The sequence below is a fragment of the Accipiter gentilis genome, chromosome 19 (assembly GCF_929443795.1).
Source record: "Accipiter gentilis chromosome 19, bAccGen1.1, whole genome shotgun sequence".
Classification (NCBI taxonomy): Eukaryota; Metazoa; Chordata; class Aves; order Accipitriformes; family Accipitridae; genus Astur; species Astur gentilis.
The window spans coordinates 26,711,862-26,727,878 of record NC_064898.1 but is presented as its reverse complement, the minus strand read 5'-3'; the positions used below and the strand labels follow the sequence as shown (position 1 = coordinate 26,727,878).

At 55.9% G+C, this 16,017-nt stretch overlaps 2 protein-coding genes across 5 annotated transcripts in view; one reads left to right on the top strand and one right to left on the bottom strand.

The window, feature by feature from the left end:
- Positions 1-14,572, top strand: part of RAB6A (RAB6A, member RAS oncogene family) — a 78,893-nt gene extending 64,321 nt beyond the window's left edge. The window contains exon 7 of the mRNA XM_049822990.1: positions 13,927-14,572. Within this exon, the coding sequence (XP_049678947.1) occupies positions 13,927-13,971 (45 nt within the window). The 3' untranslated portion in view covers positions 13,972-14,572. The remainder of the gene's footprint in view (positions 1-13,926) is intronic.
- On the bottom strand, positions 5,137-15,869 carry PLEKHB1 (pleckstrin homology domain containing B1). Of its 4 annotated transcripts, XM_049822993.1 has the most exons (10): positions 15,739-15,869; positions 15,560-15,635; positions 15,003-15,155; positions 12,748-12,911; positions 10,560-10,619; positions 9,939-10,091; positions 8,902-9,004; positions 7,916-7,955; positions 7,148-7,253; positions 5,137-6,684 (listed from the first exon to the last, which is right to left on the bottom strand). In XM_049822993.1, the coding sequence occupies exons 5-10, from the start codon at positions 10,594-10,596 to the stop codon at positions 6,548-6,550; spliced, it is 576 nt and encodes a 191-aa protein (XP_049678950.1). In that variant the 5' UTR covers positions 10,597-10,619; positions 12,748-12,911; positions 15,003-15,155; positions 15,560-15,635; positions 15,739-15,869; the 3' UTR covers positions 5,137-6,547. The 4 variants fall into 4 exon arrangements, with proteins under 4 accessions (XP_049678950.1, XP_049678949.1, XP_049678952.1 ...); XM_049822992.1 differs by lacking the exons at positions 12,748-12,911; positions 15,003-15,155; positions 15,560-15,635; positions 15,739-15,869 and adding an exon at positions 11,761-11,852; XM_049822995.1 differs by lacking the exons at positions 12,748-12,911; positions 15,003-15,155; positions 15,560-15,635; positions 15,739-15,869 and adding an exon at positions 11,761-11,827 and having other exon boundaries at positions 10,560-10,622.
- Positions 15,870-16,017: the final 148 nt, after the last annotated feature.

Below are 16,017 nucleotides of genomic sequence, written 5' to 3'. Positions count from 1 at the left end.
TGTCTCATTGGAAAGCTCTGGGTCTCTTCTCTAAGTATGTCCATCAGAACGCAGGTTCGAACGCAGGGGGTGCAGGGCCTCAGGCTCATGCTTTTGTGGTTTAAAGCAAGCAGGAGGCTTTTTTAAGGGCAAGAGTAATTTTGGGGGGGGGGGGTGTTTGGTTTTTTTTTTGTTTGTTTTTTTGTTTTTTTTTTTTGTGGGAGGAAAGATGGTGGAGTTGTGTGCTTACTGTCACTCTGGTTCTATATGGTGTCTCTGCGATTGTTTCCAGTGATCGACGAGTGATATTGAGGACGGGTACAGAGAGCACGTCCTCTGCCTGCTGCAACTGTGCCTGTCTGGTCCTTTCTCGCTCTCGAAATCCAGCCGTTTCCTCCCTTCCCTTTCGCAAAGGTGATTCGGGCACGTTGTGCGGCCTCACCGCTGCCTGCTTCGGCTTCCCTGGGTGCCTGCTCTGCGATAGCCAGTGAGCGCAGGTGGACCAACCCCACCTTCCTTGAGGAGGATCCTCCTTAAGCCTCCATCTTGCTGGAGATGGCAGACGAGGGCTGCGGGGACGGGTTGGTGAGTACCAGTAACAGATGCTCTTTGACAGAGTTATCCTTGTCTAGTATTCTAGGGAAATTAAATGGTTTGGTTTTTTTTTTAGTCTGGTAACACCAGCAGCCTAACCTCTGTCACTTGTTCAAGCTCTCCTATATTAAAAGGACTGTCAATAAATTGGTCATGAAATTTGGCAAGCAAGAAACTTGAACGTAGTCTTGTAGCTGTGGAGATGTGCTGGAATTAGTAATATGGGAACAGCCGTATGGTGAGGCTGTATGGGGACAGGTCACTGGAAAAGGATTTTGTCACTGGGGGGAGCTTCTGTTCCTTTTACCTGGCACCTCCAGGTTCTGCCCTGGGTGGGAGCAGGTGAAAACACCACGTTCACCTCTCAACAGTGGGTTTGGAAGGAGTTGAACTTCAGTGGGTGTTGTCTCCCGGGTGGCACTGAAGCGTGATGGTCTCAATCCCTCACTGCTCCCCGTTGCTGCTGAATTATCTTCATGCTGCTGCTGTATGTAGCCTCGGGGCTGTCACCTCAAATACCGGTACCTCAATTTCCCACCTATAAAAGGGAGCTGGATTAAACTACAGAGAAGGGGCTGTCTCTCAGCAAGGCATGGTCTGGGGGCACACATCAGCTCGGGCACAGGATGCTGGTCCTGGCCGTTAGCTCGCGGCTGCAGCAGGTCAAGCTCTCTGCTTCCAACCTTGTTGGTTTTTATTGGCTATGAAGTCAGATAGGGAGTGCCTGGCTCGGATTAGAGAGTGCCTCATGCTGGTGTTTGCTGATGGCTTCTTTGTCTGCTCCGCTAGAAGGGTCAGTGCTGATTTTGCCAAGCTGGAAGAGCCGCGGCATTCTCCTAGCAGCATCTGCAGAGCTGCCGCAGCAGCCGACGCTGTCCCCTCGCCACACAGTGTCGGGTTTGCTTCCAGCGCCCAAATCCTCAGCAAACTAGACAGTGAGAGGGCTCTACCTGATGCAGCAGCACCTTTTTCCATGCTGGGCATGTATCGGCTCTGAAAGGAAGATAAATGGAGGGTGGGCAGGCTGCCTCTTTACCTGCGACGTGGCTGCGGCAGAGGCCGCCAATGCTCCCGCAGTCAGGAGAGCAGCTGCAAACACCCGGACCTCAAAACAGCCTCTCCTGTCTGCACTGCCGTAGCGCTCGGTGCTCAGCCTCCTCCTCTGCTTGCTGGGCTTGGTTTTTCATCGATTTGCAAAAGGACCTCTTTTTCTTTTTTTTTTTTTTAATTTTTTTTTTTAACCCTGTCTTTAACAACCTTTCCCTTCTCCACCCGGTCGGACCGCGTGCCAAAATCGAACATGGCTTTTTAAAAGGTATTTGGGATCCTCTTGTAGCACCTGAATGTAACCGACTGCCCAGACCGATGCCGTAAACGCCTGGCTGAGGCGTGCCGGCAGTTAAACGCCAGCTGAATTGCAATGACACGAGCAGCTCTGCCGTTCCCTGGAGGATGAGGAGTAGGGCAGGGCTGAAGGCAGCTCAGGGTGGAGGCAGCTGGATGATGCTCCTGCTGCCCCGTGGTTCTGCCCTGCTGGGTTCGGAGGGAGGAGGCTCTCCACAAGCGCTGTTTCCGAATCGAATCTTCCAGGCTTGCCACCTGTTTCTGAGGTTTTGGGTATAAATTAAAGCCATTTTGAGTGCTTGCTGTCGGCCACCCAGAGAGCACGTCTGGAACGAGGGTTGTGTTAATGGCCTTGATTAAAGTTGCCACTAATGAAAGCACTGAAATCACTCTGTATCCCCCCTGTGCAGCCAGTTGGTCCATCCGTGGTGCTGCGTGACCTTGGATACAGGGTGCTGGAGGGAGAAAATGGCGTTTATCGATGCTTGCGGGGCTGGCGGTGGAGTTGGCACTGACCTTTCCTGCTTTTATCCGAGCTGGGGAAGAGGGGACGGATGGAAATTTGAGGCTTGATCCTGACATTTGCTGAGGCGTAGCGGCCTGCGATGCAGCTGCTTTATTTCCAGATAAGTGGTTTTTGATCGCAGCGAGGGTCAAGCAGCCTCCAGCTGATTCCTTTGTTGTGACACTCGGGGACGAATCTATAAGGCAGTTTGTGGGCATACTTGGATGTTAACATCTTGAGCCTGGTCCCACTGCGTTAATCCTCATTTCGGAGGTTTTTTTGAGTTGTTCTGGGCTTCGGCTGGTGTTTGGGGCTTTGGCAGCCCTCGCTGCTGGGAGAGAGGGGTCATATGAGTCTGTATTTGAGTGCGAATGGAGTGGGTCAACCCTAATTTCTGGTTTTCGCCACTTCTTGTCCCACTGGTCCTGTGTGGCCTCGGTCCTAGTCGGCATTGAAGGCCCCCAGGAAGCCCCTCTCCTGTGGGCCAACGCCTGAGCGAAGCGGAAACCAAACCAGGTGGTTTGTGGATGATAGCTTCTGTTGTTTATGCTTCCAAATTTCTTTTTAACCTATTTAATTGCTCCCTCATTTAGCTTCCTAGCGAGGGGTCTGGCTGCCATCAGCTGCTCCCACTGACAGCGCGAAGACCCCAAGAATCGCTGCTGGAGGCATGTGCTGGTCCGTTGCTGCCCTTCCCGGTGGCCTTGCCTGGATCGCTTGGTGTCTGTGGGTCTTCAGGAGACGGGCACAGCCCCGCACGGTAGGAGAGAAGTGGGATCATCCCTGGGATGCTCAGGTACCGCAGGAATGGGGAGCTTGGGGGTCTGTCTGAGCTGGGGAAAAGGAGCTTTTGCAGGTCAGCAGCTGGATGTGGTGTGGAAAGGAGTGCCGATTTCCAGGTCGTGCTGCTCTCAGCGAAGCATTTCCAGATGTTTCCATCTCCAGGCGTGTCTCACCCTTGGGTTACGCACCTTGTGCGGTAATTGCCTGCTAGCGGCTCCTGGCCTGGCGCTGGAGACGGGCTTGCTCAGGAAAAGCTCCCTCTTTTCCCAGATCCGCCAACACCCAGGATTGCTGAAGTCCCTGAGATAAAACGGTTTAGGGGACGTCCCCCTGCTTGGTGTGTCCCTACAACTGCCTCTTCCCTGCCCAGCCCAAACGGTCTTGCTCCCGCAGGTTGTGCTGATGCTTTATTCCCACTGGAGCTGGGCTCAACCCTGCGGGGGGGGGCTCTGCATCCCAGGCTGCTTCGTTAACAGCCAGACACGCTGCTCTGCTTCCCGGCAGATGGGACGGCACCGGGGAGTCTCCATTGGCGCTAATTGGTGGCGGCGCCAGCTGGGGTTGTGCGCAGCCCCAGAGCCAAACCAGACTCGACCCTTGTACCCCGGTACCTTGGGACTTGGTGGTGGGGACAGGAGATGGATGCCCTCCCTGGCTGGACCGCGCTCGCCGCAGGGATGCCCCATCCCTCTGCCCTGCAGCGGGTCCTGCTCCCTGGCTCGTTTCCAGCCACGCGGAGGGAAGGGCTGTGGCTCCCAAAGCCCTGCCTTTGGGACCAGGGTGGGGGGGGACGCCCTGCAAAGGGTCTTTTGGTCCTGCAGGGACAAGTTTAGGTAGAGGTGATGATGGAAAATAGGTCAGAAAACGGGACAGCAGCCTCCTCTGTTAGACGGGGCCAAGTACGGTTTCAGGAGGGAGCAGATCTAAGCGGCGTTTGGCCTCCATGCAGCTCGTTTCCCATCTGATGTGCATCCTAAAAGCAGTCGTGGGTTTGTTGTTTCATTTCTCTGTCGTGTTCCCCCTACCCCTTTCCCGTTGCAGGTTGCAGCAGGAATAACTGCGGGGGCCTGGGGATTGGCGGCAGAAGAGAGCACGCGCGATGCCGCGGGGAGGTGTAGAGGTGAGTGTGCCGTACCGGGGGGGACCTGGGCTGGGAAATAGGAGAAGGCAGAAGGGATGAGGGCGCAGAGGGGTGGACGGGGCTGGATCCTTCTTCTCTCCACCCCTTGAAAGCTGGGATTTGCGTCCTGGGATTAATGCGGCAATGGAGGGGCCGTGGGAGAAAGCCTGAACCCCTGGCTTAGAAAATGCTGATTTTTTTCTAAAAGCAGGGGGCAGGCAAACCTCAGCTTCTCTCTGCTTTGCAAATTAAATAGACCTAGGGATGCTTTTGAGCCATCTTAAGGCTTAAAACAGGGCTGGCAGGGCCTTTCACTGCGCTCGTCCCTTCCAGAACGGAGATGGCTCATCCCGCAGGGTCTGAACTTGAGATGCAAGGGAAGGAGCCACTGTGGCGGCACATCATCATGGTTCTCTAGCACCGCGATGGAGCCGCGGTGAGCGGGATTTCTGGGGCAGCTTTTTCCCTTCTGTGCCTCTTCGGGGTCGTCGTGCCGCGTTCAGAGGCTGTGAGCGGGGACCCTGAGAGCCTGTGGTGCTGGGGACCCCGTCTGGGTGTTGCGAGGTCTGCTTAAACCCCGTTTTTGCAAGGAGCAGAGGATGGTTTTGAGCTTTCCAGTAGCCCGTCCCTCCCCTCGAGCTGCCCTCGGAGCTCCCGGTTGAAAAAGGGGGAGGAAAAGGGGCGCAGGAGGAGATGCAGGAGCTGGTGACATCCACGCACAGCTGTCAAGGGGGACCCAAACCTTCCCACCCCCTGGAGATTGGTGAGGATGAGCAGCCCCCTCCTCATCCTCACTCACCAGCAGGCGGGGTCTCATTTTTTGCTGCCTTTATTAGACTGCAGATAGCTTTTTTTTTTTTTCCTCTCCAAAAATCAATGCAGTTGACGGGAGCGGGTTTGCAGCAGCAGCAACGCAAGGGAGGCTGGGGGAGGATAAGGACGGTGTTTTGGGATATCCCGATCCCCTGTCAGGAGCAGGGACAAACTGATCCGGGGCTTTAACAGCAAGAGCGGGCTGGAGTGCTGGTGTTACTTGGGGGTTTTTTTGTTTTTTTTTTAATCTAGCTGTGGCTTTTGTTTGTTATTCTTGATTTTGTTTAATATTGATGGTGTCTCCAGGATTAAATCATGCCTCTAAGGGCGATGTGTGGCAGCTGCGCCTCTCCCCCTTCCCTCGACGTCTGCCTGGTGCTGCCCAACGCAGTGCCAAAATGTGAAGTACCGCTTGTCCCCTGGCCTCAGGGCCACCCAAAGGGACCATGTCCCCACCTCAATCCCGAACCCCTGCTTTGAAGATCCTGGCTTGGCTGCCAGAAAGGGTCCCTGGTCCCCAGGGAGAGCTGCCCTCATCCCCAAGCGATTTCTCCCCCTCCCAAAAATCAGGGTGAAACTCACAATATTGCGCATCCCTCCTGCAGTGACTGCCGCTTGGCTGGGGAAGTTGTGATGTTCCCAGGGCTCTTCCCAGCCCAATTCCCAGAGATTGAACCCCAGTTCCCAGGGGTTTAGCCCCAAATCCCACGTAGTTTTGCACCATTTCTCCAGCTTGGCCAGGCTTAGGGGACCGGTGTGAGGCTGGAATGGGGTGGAAACCCTGCAAAGGTTTTCATCCCCCTTAATCTTTAACCTGTCTCTTGAGCACCTCTGGGGTTGCCCCTCGTGTCAGCACCTGATCCCACTCCGGTACTGGAACCTCCCCCCCAAAAAAGCTTTTAAAAAGCAGCTGTGCCATTGGCTTCACCTTGCCAAGCCAGGGCTCCAAAAAAATTCAGCCACCTTCCCCCAAATAAATCCCCCTTGCTCCCCAAACCAGGTAATTCTACAGCCAGCTCCCTACAGAGATTTGGGGTGGGGAATTGAGCTAGGTTTTGGGGCTGGGGCGCTGCACCCTCCCCTCTGCCAATGGCCCCGGCAGCTCCCCAGGCCCTCTGCGGATGGGAATCGGGCGCTGTGGGGTTTTGGGGTAGGTTTTTGGGGGGTCTCTGAAGCACATGGGGGTTATTTAATGCAAAAGCCAGGGCTGGGAGGAGGATATGGGATGGGTTTGGGGCTGTATCTCTGTCCCCAGGGTGTAGGGGGCCGAGCAGGCTGTTTTTGGGAAGCCGAGGGTGGCTTGCAGTGGGTACCAAGCCAAGGGTCAGTTAAACCAGGCTGGGGAGGCAAAGGGGGCTGTGGCCCAGCCGAAGGGGGGCCGAATCCTGCGGGAGGAGAGCGCGGGGCTGCTAAAACCAGCACGGCATCCACATGAAGGAGCCGAGGGCAGCGCCGGTGGCAGCCCCTGCCAGCAGCCCCAAGGCCATCTGGTCCCCGGAGACCCGGTAGGGATCCTCACGCACGATGACGTGGGTAACCCCGGGAGCTGCAAGGCAAAAATTGGGGGTGAGCTGGGGGGTGGCGGGGGGGACATCGTCATCCTGGCACCCCCCCCCCAATGCTGACGGAGGGGCACCACTTCCCCCAAGGGGTGCCACTGGAGTGGGATGGAGGGGAGGACCCCTATTTTTGGCTGTCACCCGTGTAGCCATGGCTCCTTCCAACATTCCCTCCCCACCCTGACACACCATGGCAAACAGCCCCCCACCTTGAATGTGCCATGGTGCGCCGAGTTTGCTGGGTCTCAGCCCATCGGCTCCTGGAGCTGGGCATCGAGGCACAAACTGCAAAGCCATCGCTCGGGGAATCGGTGACCCAGCCACCCGCCCCGGCCAAATTAAGCATCCCCCAGTTGGTAATAAGGCAAAGCATCAAACGAACATTGGAGAGGGATGGAATGAATCAGGACGCGGCCACTGCCCCTCATGCCACTGGATGGGGCCACCCACCTCCGTACTGGTGGCCGTAGTGGCCGGAGCTGATGTAGGCGGTCTGGTGGGAGTCGAGGGGCACCGTCTGGTAGTAGTCGTCGTCGTAGGGGTCGTAGACGTGCACCTGGGAGCAGCAGGAGCGTGGTGTGAGGCTGGTGCCCAGACTGGGGCCGTGCAGGGTACGGTGGAGCCGCAACCCAGCCGGTGTGGCTGTGCTGGTGCCGTGCCTCAGTTTTCCCCATGTGTAACGGGGGCCTGAATCGCTTGGGTTCCCCTGCACTGCTGAAAGGGGGGCCCAGAGTGTCCGAAAAGCCAGGGGCAGCCTTTGCTCAAGCACCCGAATCATCTACCTGTGCTCAGGTCCCCTGAACTGTCCCCCCTGTCACCTTGACTCTGCCCCCATTCCCCTTAACTTGGCCTCTGTCACCATAACCGTGTTCCCCATCACCTTAATCATGCCCCTGTTCCCCTTAAATTCTGCCCCCGTTCCCCTTAACTGTGTCCCCTGTCACAGTAACTCTGCCCCCATCACACCAGACCGCTGAACAGGGTCATCCTCTGCTCTGTCATCTTCCATCGGTGGCATCCCAAACGGACTGCTCTGTCACTAACGCTTCTCCACCTTTTTCCCCATCTAGCTCCAGGGGCTTTACTCAATGGACGCAGGGTCTTGGGGGGCCACCACGAGCTCAGCATCAGCCCCAGGGTTGGTGTAACCTCCACCCAGGCCCTGCCCGAAGCCTGTGCCGGGACGGTGCACCCTTGCTTTGGGGGATGAAGCCTCACCGGGGTGGATTTAGCCTCCAGCACGGCCATCTTCCAAGCGCTGCAAACAAAAAAGAGGGACTCGGTTTTGAGGTGTGCTGGGGGTGGGGGTGGGAATTGTCCCTGTGGGGCCGCTTGGCTGGACAGCAGCTCCACTGGACACACGTGTCCCCCTTCCTCCCTCCACTGGTGACCTGGATGCGGCTGCGGGGCTGGCATTAATCTTTAATGTCCTATTAGCCAGCACTGGGCTAACAGGTGGGGATTGGAAGGTGCCAGGAGGTACCCAACACCATGGGGATGGGCACAGGGCTAAATGCTCTCCCTGGAAACAGCCCCACCTAAAACAAGGGCAGGCAGGAAAATGACATCTAAATTGGGGGGAAAAAGCAGGTAACGGATGAATTTCCATTCAGCTGGGGTCAAGCTCAAATGGATCAAGCTTAGCTTGGCCACGGCTGAACATCTCTGTCCATCTAAGTTCAGCTGAATCTTCCCACTTTTTGTTATTTTATATTTTTTGGGCTTTTTTATTTAAAAATGAAATTTTTATAAAAATAAAGTTCTGAAGTTTTTACAGAAATAAACAGAAGGGGAGCAGTGCTAAAAAGCATGTGTTTCCTCCTGCTGGGCATGGCCTTAAGCCAGTAAGGACTTAACTTTCATGCTATTTATTGCCAAATACCGATGAAAACCCTTCCCAAGTGCTCCTCAGTCAGGCCAAGAGATAATTTCTCATCTGGGAGGGAAACCTGCCTCACAGGAGACCCAACTGCTTAAAAATAGCTGCTTTTGTCTCTGGATTATTCAGTGGGAAATCCAAATCTCCACCTACGCCTATCACCCTGCGAGCGAATGCAGGTGTTTGAGAAAACAGGGGCTGGGAGGGGTTTAACCACGGGTGGGACATGGTGGGAGCGGGACGAGGCTCGCTCCAGACTCAGATAATTCAGATGAAAAAGCCACCAAGGGCGTTTCAGTGCCGCCGCCGCAGGATTTCAGCTTACACGGCATCATCCTCGCTCTCGGCGCAGAGCATCGTCTTCGAGCCATCCCGCAGCATGACAGTCAGCAGGCAGTCGCGGCTCTTCCCCTCGGGTGGCTGCACATCTGGAAATGGAAGGGGCAGGATTCAGCCTCAGTGAAAGATGTGCCCCAGAGACCCTCCCCATCTGCCCACGGACCCTCTTGGGGGAGGGTTGGGCTCCAAATTACCCCGGCATGACCAGCTTCCCCCCTGCCCCACTCATGTGCCATTAAAAAAACTGTTTGCAATTTGGGTTTAGTTTTGGCTCTGTCTCCACTCGCAAGATGTGTTTGGGATCTCAAAGGTTAAAAGCCAACACGAGCAAAGAGCTGACCAGCAGAAACTTCCACCCCCACGGCAGAAAGAAAATGGAAGGGCAGAAAATTGCCAGAAATCTGATCGAGGCCACGAGGCTGAGCTGTGTTTGCTTTGCATGTGCCAGATTGCAGCAAGCACCCAAATTCTGTAGAAACTTGAGATGCTCGCTGCTGGAGTTGGATCATGAGCTTGAGCAAGGAAAAAATCTTAAATTCATGAGGCTCGTGCATCTTCCCCTGTTCTCAAAGCTCGGCGGGACCCTGTGGTGAGCATAAACCTTTGGGTTTGTGCTCCCACTGTGGCATCCACGCTTTACTGCCACTCGCAGCCCAAGAAAAAGGCGCTTTGTGTGGCAGCCGTGGGCTGCCGGGGCCGAGCCGAGCTGGTGCTTTGTTCTCCTTGTTTGTGCGAGACGGCGAGAGATGAGTCAGTGCCGTGGGATCGTGTTTTGAACAAGCACAATCCAGGAGGAGAGTTTCTCCTTCCTTCCCTGTGGAAAAGCAATGGAAGAGAAGGTGCAGCATGCAACTCACAGGGAAGGGCTTGCTGCTGGCTGGGTGCTAGAAAGGGGTGTATTAGGCAGCCTGGATTATTTTTGGGGTATCCTAGACGTGCACAAGCAGAGCATCATTTGAAAGGGTTACAGCTACGTGGAGAGCTCTGCACGGGATGGGGTTTGGGACGCGGGACTTTGCTCACCTCTGCACTCACGGCCGGTCTTCACATCCCGGCAGCTGTATTTGATATGGATCCGGCCGTCCATGTCACGCTGCGTCTCGTCGTGGTAGTAAACCAAGCTGCCGTCCAGGTAGAGGACGAACCAGTTTCTTTTCCAGCGGCGCAGGATGGAGCCTGATGGGACAGGGAGGAGGTGAAGGACCCCAGCAAGCCCAGTGGGATACCATGAGACCCAACACTGTCCCCCAAATTTGCAGCCAGATCCCACCACCCCCTGCAAGAGCCACTGCATCTCGCAGGACACCCATGCCTGGCGTAAGCATCCGGGGCAGTGTGACCAGGTGGCTTTAAATTAAAAAGAGCTGCCAAAAAAGCCATCAGGCCATCTCGGTGCTGTCCTGCCGTGCACGCGGGACCAGATCCAACCCCGGACGTGGAGCCGTGTGTCTCTCTTCATGGCAGACGGCCCCTCTCTCCTCTTACGTAAATCCGTGAGCGGCTGAGCTGCGATTTCCTCGCTGCCATGGATTAACCGCCCAGGTCGGGGTCCGTTCCCCCTCCCTGTATCCTGTAGCCAAAACCTGTCCGGGTTTTTTTTCTGGGGGGGGCTCCCAACCTGGAAAGCTCAAGGGTTGCACTTACTTTGCCGCCAAAGCCAACCGCTCTTCACCAATGCCATGGCTGCGGGAGGGTTTTCCAGACCTGCTGGCACGGGAAAAATAAGGTGGTTAAAACAGCAGCTCCTGCCTCACCTACGGCTTTTCCCCCAGCTCTCACTTCCCTGCAGCTCCGGGAGCAAAGTGGGATGGGGATTCACCCTCGTTGCCCCTTTTTTTTGTGGGGGGGATGAGCTGAGCGCACAGGTTAATCAGAGTTAGACATGGGATTTCGTCATCTGGGAAACATTGTGAAAGCAGGGAGGAGGAACTCCAGCCACCTTTCTTTCTGCCTTTAATCTCATTGGGATTTAGGGATTATCATCCCATGGAGGTAAGTGGAGAAATCCAGGCCATGTATGAGAACAGGCAGCAACTCCCCACGGCCTCGGTAACTTTCCACGGCAAATGACAGCCACACTTGTTTATTTTCCCCTGCCTAGATGGAAATTAGTCCTTAATAAGGCCATGAAGTCATCGCTCACCGGGTCCCTGAGCAGAGCCAACACCCCAGGGCCAGGCAGAAGCAGTTCCCCAGCCACAGCCCCCCCATCTACCCGCCAACCAAGAGCCCCAGCACTCTGATGACCGGGGCTCAGCACCCCAGGATGGCCTCCAGGACTGCCTGCCTGGGTCCCCTCCTGGTCTGGGGGCACACCAAGGCGCAGACCCCCACCCAGTATCTCTGTGCCTTGGTACCTGCGTTACCCAGCGCCCGAATCTCTGGGTATCCACATCCCCCTGGAATCTGCAGCCCTGGTACCCGCATCCCCCTGGCACCCACATTGCCCCGGCACCCACATCCCCCTGGTACCCACATCTCCTGGTACCTACATGCCCCCGGCAGCCGCATCCCCCCGAAATCACAGCCCCAGGTTACCTACATCCCCTGGCACCCTCGCCCTCTTCTACTCGCATCCCCCAGGTACCCCCATCCCTCAGTACTCACATCCCCCTGGCAACCTCAACAGCCCTCCCCCCCCCCCCCCCCCGGTATTTGAAGCCCCCGGTACCCACATCTCCTGGTACTCGCAGCCCCCGGCATCCTTTCCCCCTGCCCCGTACCCATATTTTGGGGCACCCCTTTCCACAACCCTCAGTACTGTCACTCCCTGGTACCCTCACACCCCCGTAGTCGGACCCCCCCCCCCCCCCCCCTCCCCGGAGCCGCCCCCCGCATCCCTCACCGGGAGGAGGCGGCGCGGCGGGTCCCCGCTGCGGGCAGCGCTGCGCTCCGCTCCCGCTGCCCGCCCCTGCCTGCCCCTGCCCGCTCGCACGGACCGCCGGGAGCTGTAGTCCGGTACCGGCAGGGGCGGGCAGGAACGGGGCGGCGGGATCGGCTGGGTAAAAGCAGCCCAAGGTACCGAGCAGGGGGGAAGATATCGCTTTTTTAGCAATTTATCCCCCAAAAACAGACGCCCGGTGCCGGCTCGGCTGGGTAGAAGCATCCTAAGGTACTGGGCAGGGGGGAAAAATCGCTTTTTAGCAATTTATCCCCCCAAACCAGATGCCTGGTGCCAGCTCGGCTGGGTAGAAGCATCCTAGGGTACTGGGCAGGGGGGGAAATATCGCTTTTTAGTTATTTATCCTCAAAACCCAGATGCCCGGCACTGGCATGGCTGGGATGGTGCCGGGCTGGTGCCACTGGTGATGCCCATGGTTGATCTGGCCGCGACTCACCAAGGAGTTAGGATCCAGCACCTTCAAGCCCCCCTTTCTCCCCGGAGCCCCCCTTTTCCTCTGGAGACGGAGCAGCCACAGGGTCAGGAAAAGCCGGGTAATTGAGGGGGTCCAGGTGGGACTACGGGGGCCGTAAACAACCCACGTGCTTGGGTGCCCTTGGGAGGGCTCGGCCCAAAGGGCAGCTCCAAAGCCATACCCAGGGCAGCGAGGGGATGCCCAGGGGTCTCCTGCCCCACACGGAGATAGGACCGGAGCTGGGTATAGGAAGATAAGATGCTTGGGGGATGCAGGACCCTCCTCTGGTGCTGGGAATGGGTCTGAGGAGGTGTTGAGTACCACAACAAGATCTTGCCAGAGCGAGGACCAGGGGCACACCACCGGTAGGAGCATAAATCAGGAACAACCCAAATTATTTTAAGTACCTAAGCGCTCAGATGAATTGAATTTCTGAGTGGAGTGAATTCTTCTCTGCGTTAAAATCAAGGTCTGACCTGGTTCCCGTTGGATGTAAGAGCAAAACTATCACTGGCTCTGGAGACAAACGGGCTGAAGTCACACGTGCTCAAAGGCTGCAGGGTTGGAAAAGCTTCTGGAGTTGTTGCTGTGCATTACCAGGGCCCTTTGCCCCATTCCAGAGATCTGAGGCTTTGCAAATCTGTTGGGAGCAAAAATCCAAAACAGAGGTGAGGAGGGAGGAGAGCCTGGGATGCATCCCTGTGCCTGGCCAGCAGCAGGCAGAGACACAGTCCCTGGCCCCCAGGCAGATTTGGAAATCACAGACTGAGGAACTGCAGAGAAAACGCGAGGTTGAATTATTTGGGCAGATCAAGAGCCAAGAATCACCCAACCACTCTTATCCACTCCTCTTCCACAAAATAAGCGCCAGCAAGCACTAACTATATATTTTTTAATATATATCTCTCCATACTTATATGTAGGGCATGCCCAGGCAAACGTGGCAGGATTTGCGCGTGGGCAAGGATGTGTTTCTATCGAGACAAGCCTGTGGTGGGAGCCCAGAGCCTCTCCCAAAGCCTTTTTTTGCTGCCTGGGGAAGGAAATAGCACATTTCCTACGGCTCCACTCGCGCGCTGGAAACAGTTGGGCCCGAGACAACTTAGGGAGCACAATCCCCGGCGGCTGGCTGGCATTACGTGGCTTAAAATACAAGCCAGGCTATTTATAGTCAAGGCTGGGCTGATAATAAAGATGTTTATTAAGCATATGGCAGCCCTTAATACAAAAAAACCTCATCTATTCCAGCAGGCTTTTTCAATGTAAAGCCCTTTCCCCTCCCCTCTCTCCAGCGCTGGCTTTACTGTGCCAAACAGCAGAAGGAATTAAATTAATCCAGCAGCATGCAGGTTGATTACGAAGGAGTTAAACTGCAATCGCCCCATTGGCCAGGCTACATACATGCAGCCCCACGCATCCCTCCGTGCTGGTTATCGGGCTGCAAAACATCCTTATCATTCTAAATATTTCAGAGATGTACATTGGGAAATCAGGGGCTGGGCCACATACTTTGTTCTGCAATGAATTAATAAAAAAAGTTCCCTTAAAAAGGGATTTGGGCTGAAATTTGGATTTACTCCGGGCTGTCCACTGGTATCGGGCTGCCCCTCTGTAGGTAGAGGTATGCCACAGTTCGGTATAAATTGTTCTCAAAGCTTTTCCGACGCGTTATTGTGAGCTCTGCCACAGGACCGGAATAATTTGTCTCCTTGACAGCAAAAGGACATGCTGCCGAGTGAAATAAATAGATGCTCTATTTAAAATGGCAGCAGATTTTCATGGGGTTGAAAATCTATAGTGCTGCACTAATGGGTTCTGCTTGGCTGCAGCCCCTGGTCGGCTGGCAGATAAGACATCAAGTTTATTCCAAGAAGGAGAGGAGGGAAACAACAACAACAAAAAAAAAAGAGAGCAGAAATAAACCTCCCCAGGGAGCAAACATCAATGCAGCCCCCATGTTTGTGATGGACAGGCTGAAATGGCAAGTGTCGGGGATTGCAAACCAAACGTGGTACCATTAAAACATTGCCAAATGGCTCTGCTTTCCTCTGGGGAAGAAAATTATGCCGGCATGAGATTTTGGGGACTTGGTTTATTTATTTTTTGCAAACTGGGGTTGGTGTTTTTTGGTTAGATGGGATAAATTTGGGACATGCTGGGTGGAAATGGTGACCTGAGGAGCCAGGAGGTTACTTCCAGCTGGCAAAGCTGTGCAGGTGGAAGAAGGGAAAGGATGCAACATGGGAACAGACACGGCCTCTCACTCAGGGGACCCAAATCACAGATTTCCAGCCCCCCCCCCCCCCCATTTTCCATAGCAGCTGGGTGCTGCTCAGTGAAAGGGACGGACTTTGAAACTTCCAGTTTGTCTTTCCTCCAGCTGGGCTCTGTCTGCATCTCACCCGGGTGGTTGTTACAGCAGGAAGCTGTCACAGAGCAGTGGCTCAGTGCCTGGTGGAGATCTCCCCTGTCCTAGCCAAAGCCTTGGGTTTTGGGTACGAAACAAAGGATTTTTTAAACTCTTCCCATGTCTCACAGGATGTAGGAAAGCAGCATCTCCCCCGGTGGGTCTCCCCTGTCTCCTCCTGCTGTGGAGGCAGGTGGGCAGAAGCTCTGGGGGTTCGGACCCGCTGTCCCCGTGCTTGAACCCAGGGAGAGCCACGGGAGAGGATACCCCGACACTTGCTTTTTCTCTCACAAACATGCACCTGCCGTTAGGACAGGTCAGTACCTGGCTTGTAGGGGGGGATAAAACCCCCACAGTGGGCTGTTAAAGAGCCCCCAAATACTGCTGGAGGCTCCCTTAACCGTGTAATATTGGGCATCACTGCGGCTGAGCACGTCCCATCGGTGCTGCCAGTGTCCTCCATCCTGCGGGAGAAACCTGCAAGGAGAAATGTTTCCTTTGAGAGAGTTTTCACAACATCACCCCCACGCCAGCGTGTCCAAAGGGTGAGAAACCGAAGCGAGCAGCTCGGGTATGACCCTTGCCAGCCCCGGGACACCCCCAGCCCGATTCCCTGGTTCCCCAGGGGGGGTTGTTTGACATCGATCGCTCAGGAAACAAAACCGCCAGCGCGCAGCTTCACAAAAAGCGAAATACTTCGAACGGCAATTGAGTGTTGTGAGAGACAGAGGAGGGGACGTACCCCTGTTGGTGTCAGTCCCTGAGGGAAGACCCGTAGGAATTTAATTCTCCACCTCCCAGATTACCAGCACTTTCCCAAAATACTCCTTTCCCGCTCTAAAACCGGGGCGCTGAACTGTGGTGACGCGCTTTGCACCCACCTCGTCGCCGCCTGCACCGGTGGGTGCCGCCGGTCCCTCCTACGAGGTTTCCCGTGAATTTTTTTCACGCCCGTTCCTGCGTGAAGAAGTAAAAGCGCTCGTTTGCGTTCCCGGAGAAGGGCCCTTTCCCCCTCCTCAGCCAAGGCCGCGGGCCCCGAGGCTCTCCCCTCCTCTCCCACCGCAGGTCCGGGCTGATGTAGGGGCTGCGTTCACCGGGCGGCCCGGGGATCGTCTACCCGGAGCCGGGGTCCGGGTCCCGCCGAACCTCTCCTCACACCGCCCTGTGGGGATCCCCGTCGCGGCCCGTGTCCTCCCCTCAGCCCGCGCGGACTACAACTCCCGTCATGCCCCGCCGAACTACGACTCCCGGCATGCCTTGCCGCACAGCCGCCGCCACCGCCTCCTCCTCCTCCTCCTCCCCCTCCCCTCCCGCAGCCCTCCCACCGCACTACACCTCC

Coding starts and splice junctions, on each gene's coding strand:
- PLEKHB1 (XM_049822993.1), bottom strand. CDS start 10,596: ATGGCATTGGTGAAGAGCGGTTGGCTTTGGCGGCAAA. Junction 7,956..8,901: donor GAGAGCGAGGATGATGCCGT/GTAAGCTGAAAT, acceptor TTTTGTTTGCAG/CGCTTGGAAGATGGCCGTGC. Junction 7,254..7,915: donor TGGAGGCTAAATCCACCCCG/GTGAGGCTTCAT, acceptor TGCTGCTCCCAG/GTGCACGTCTACGACCCCTA.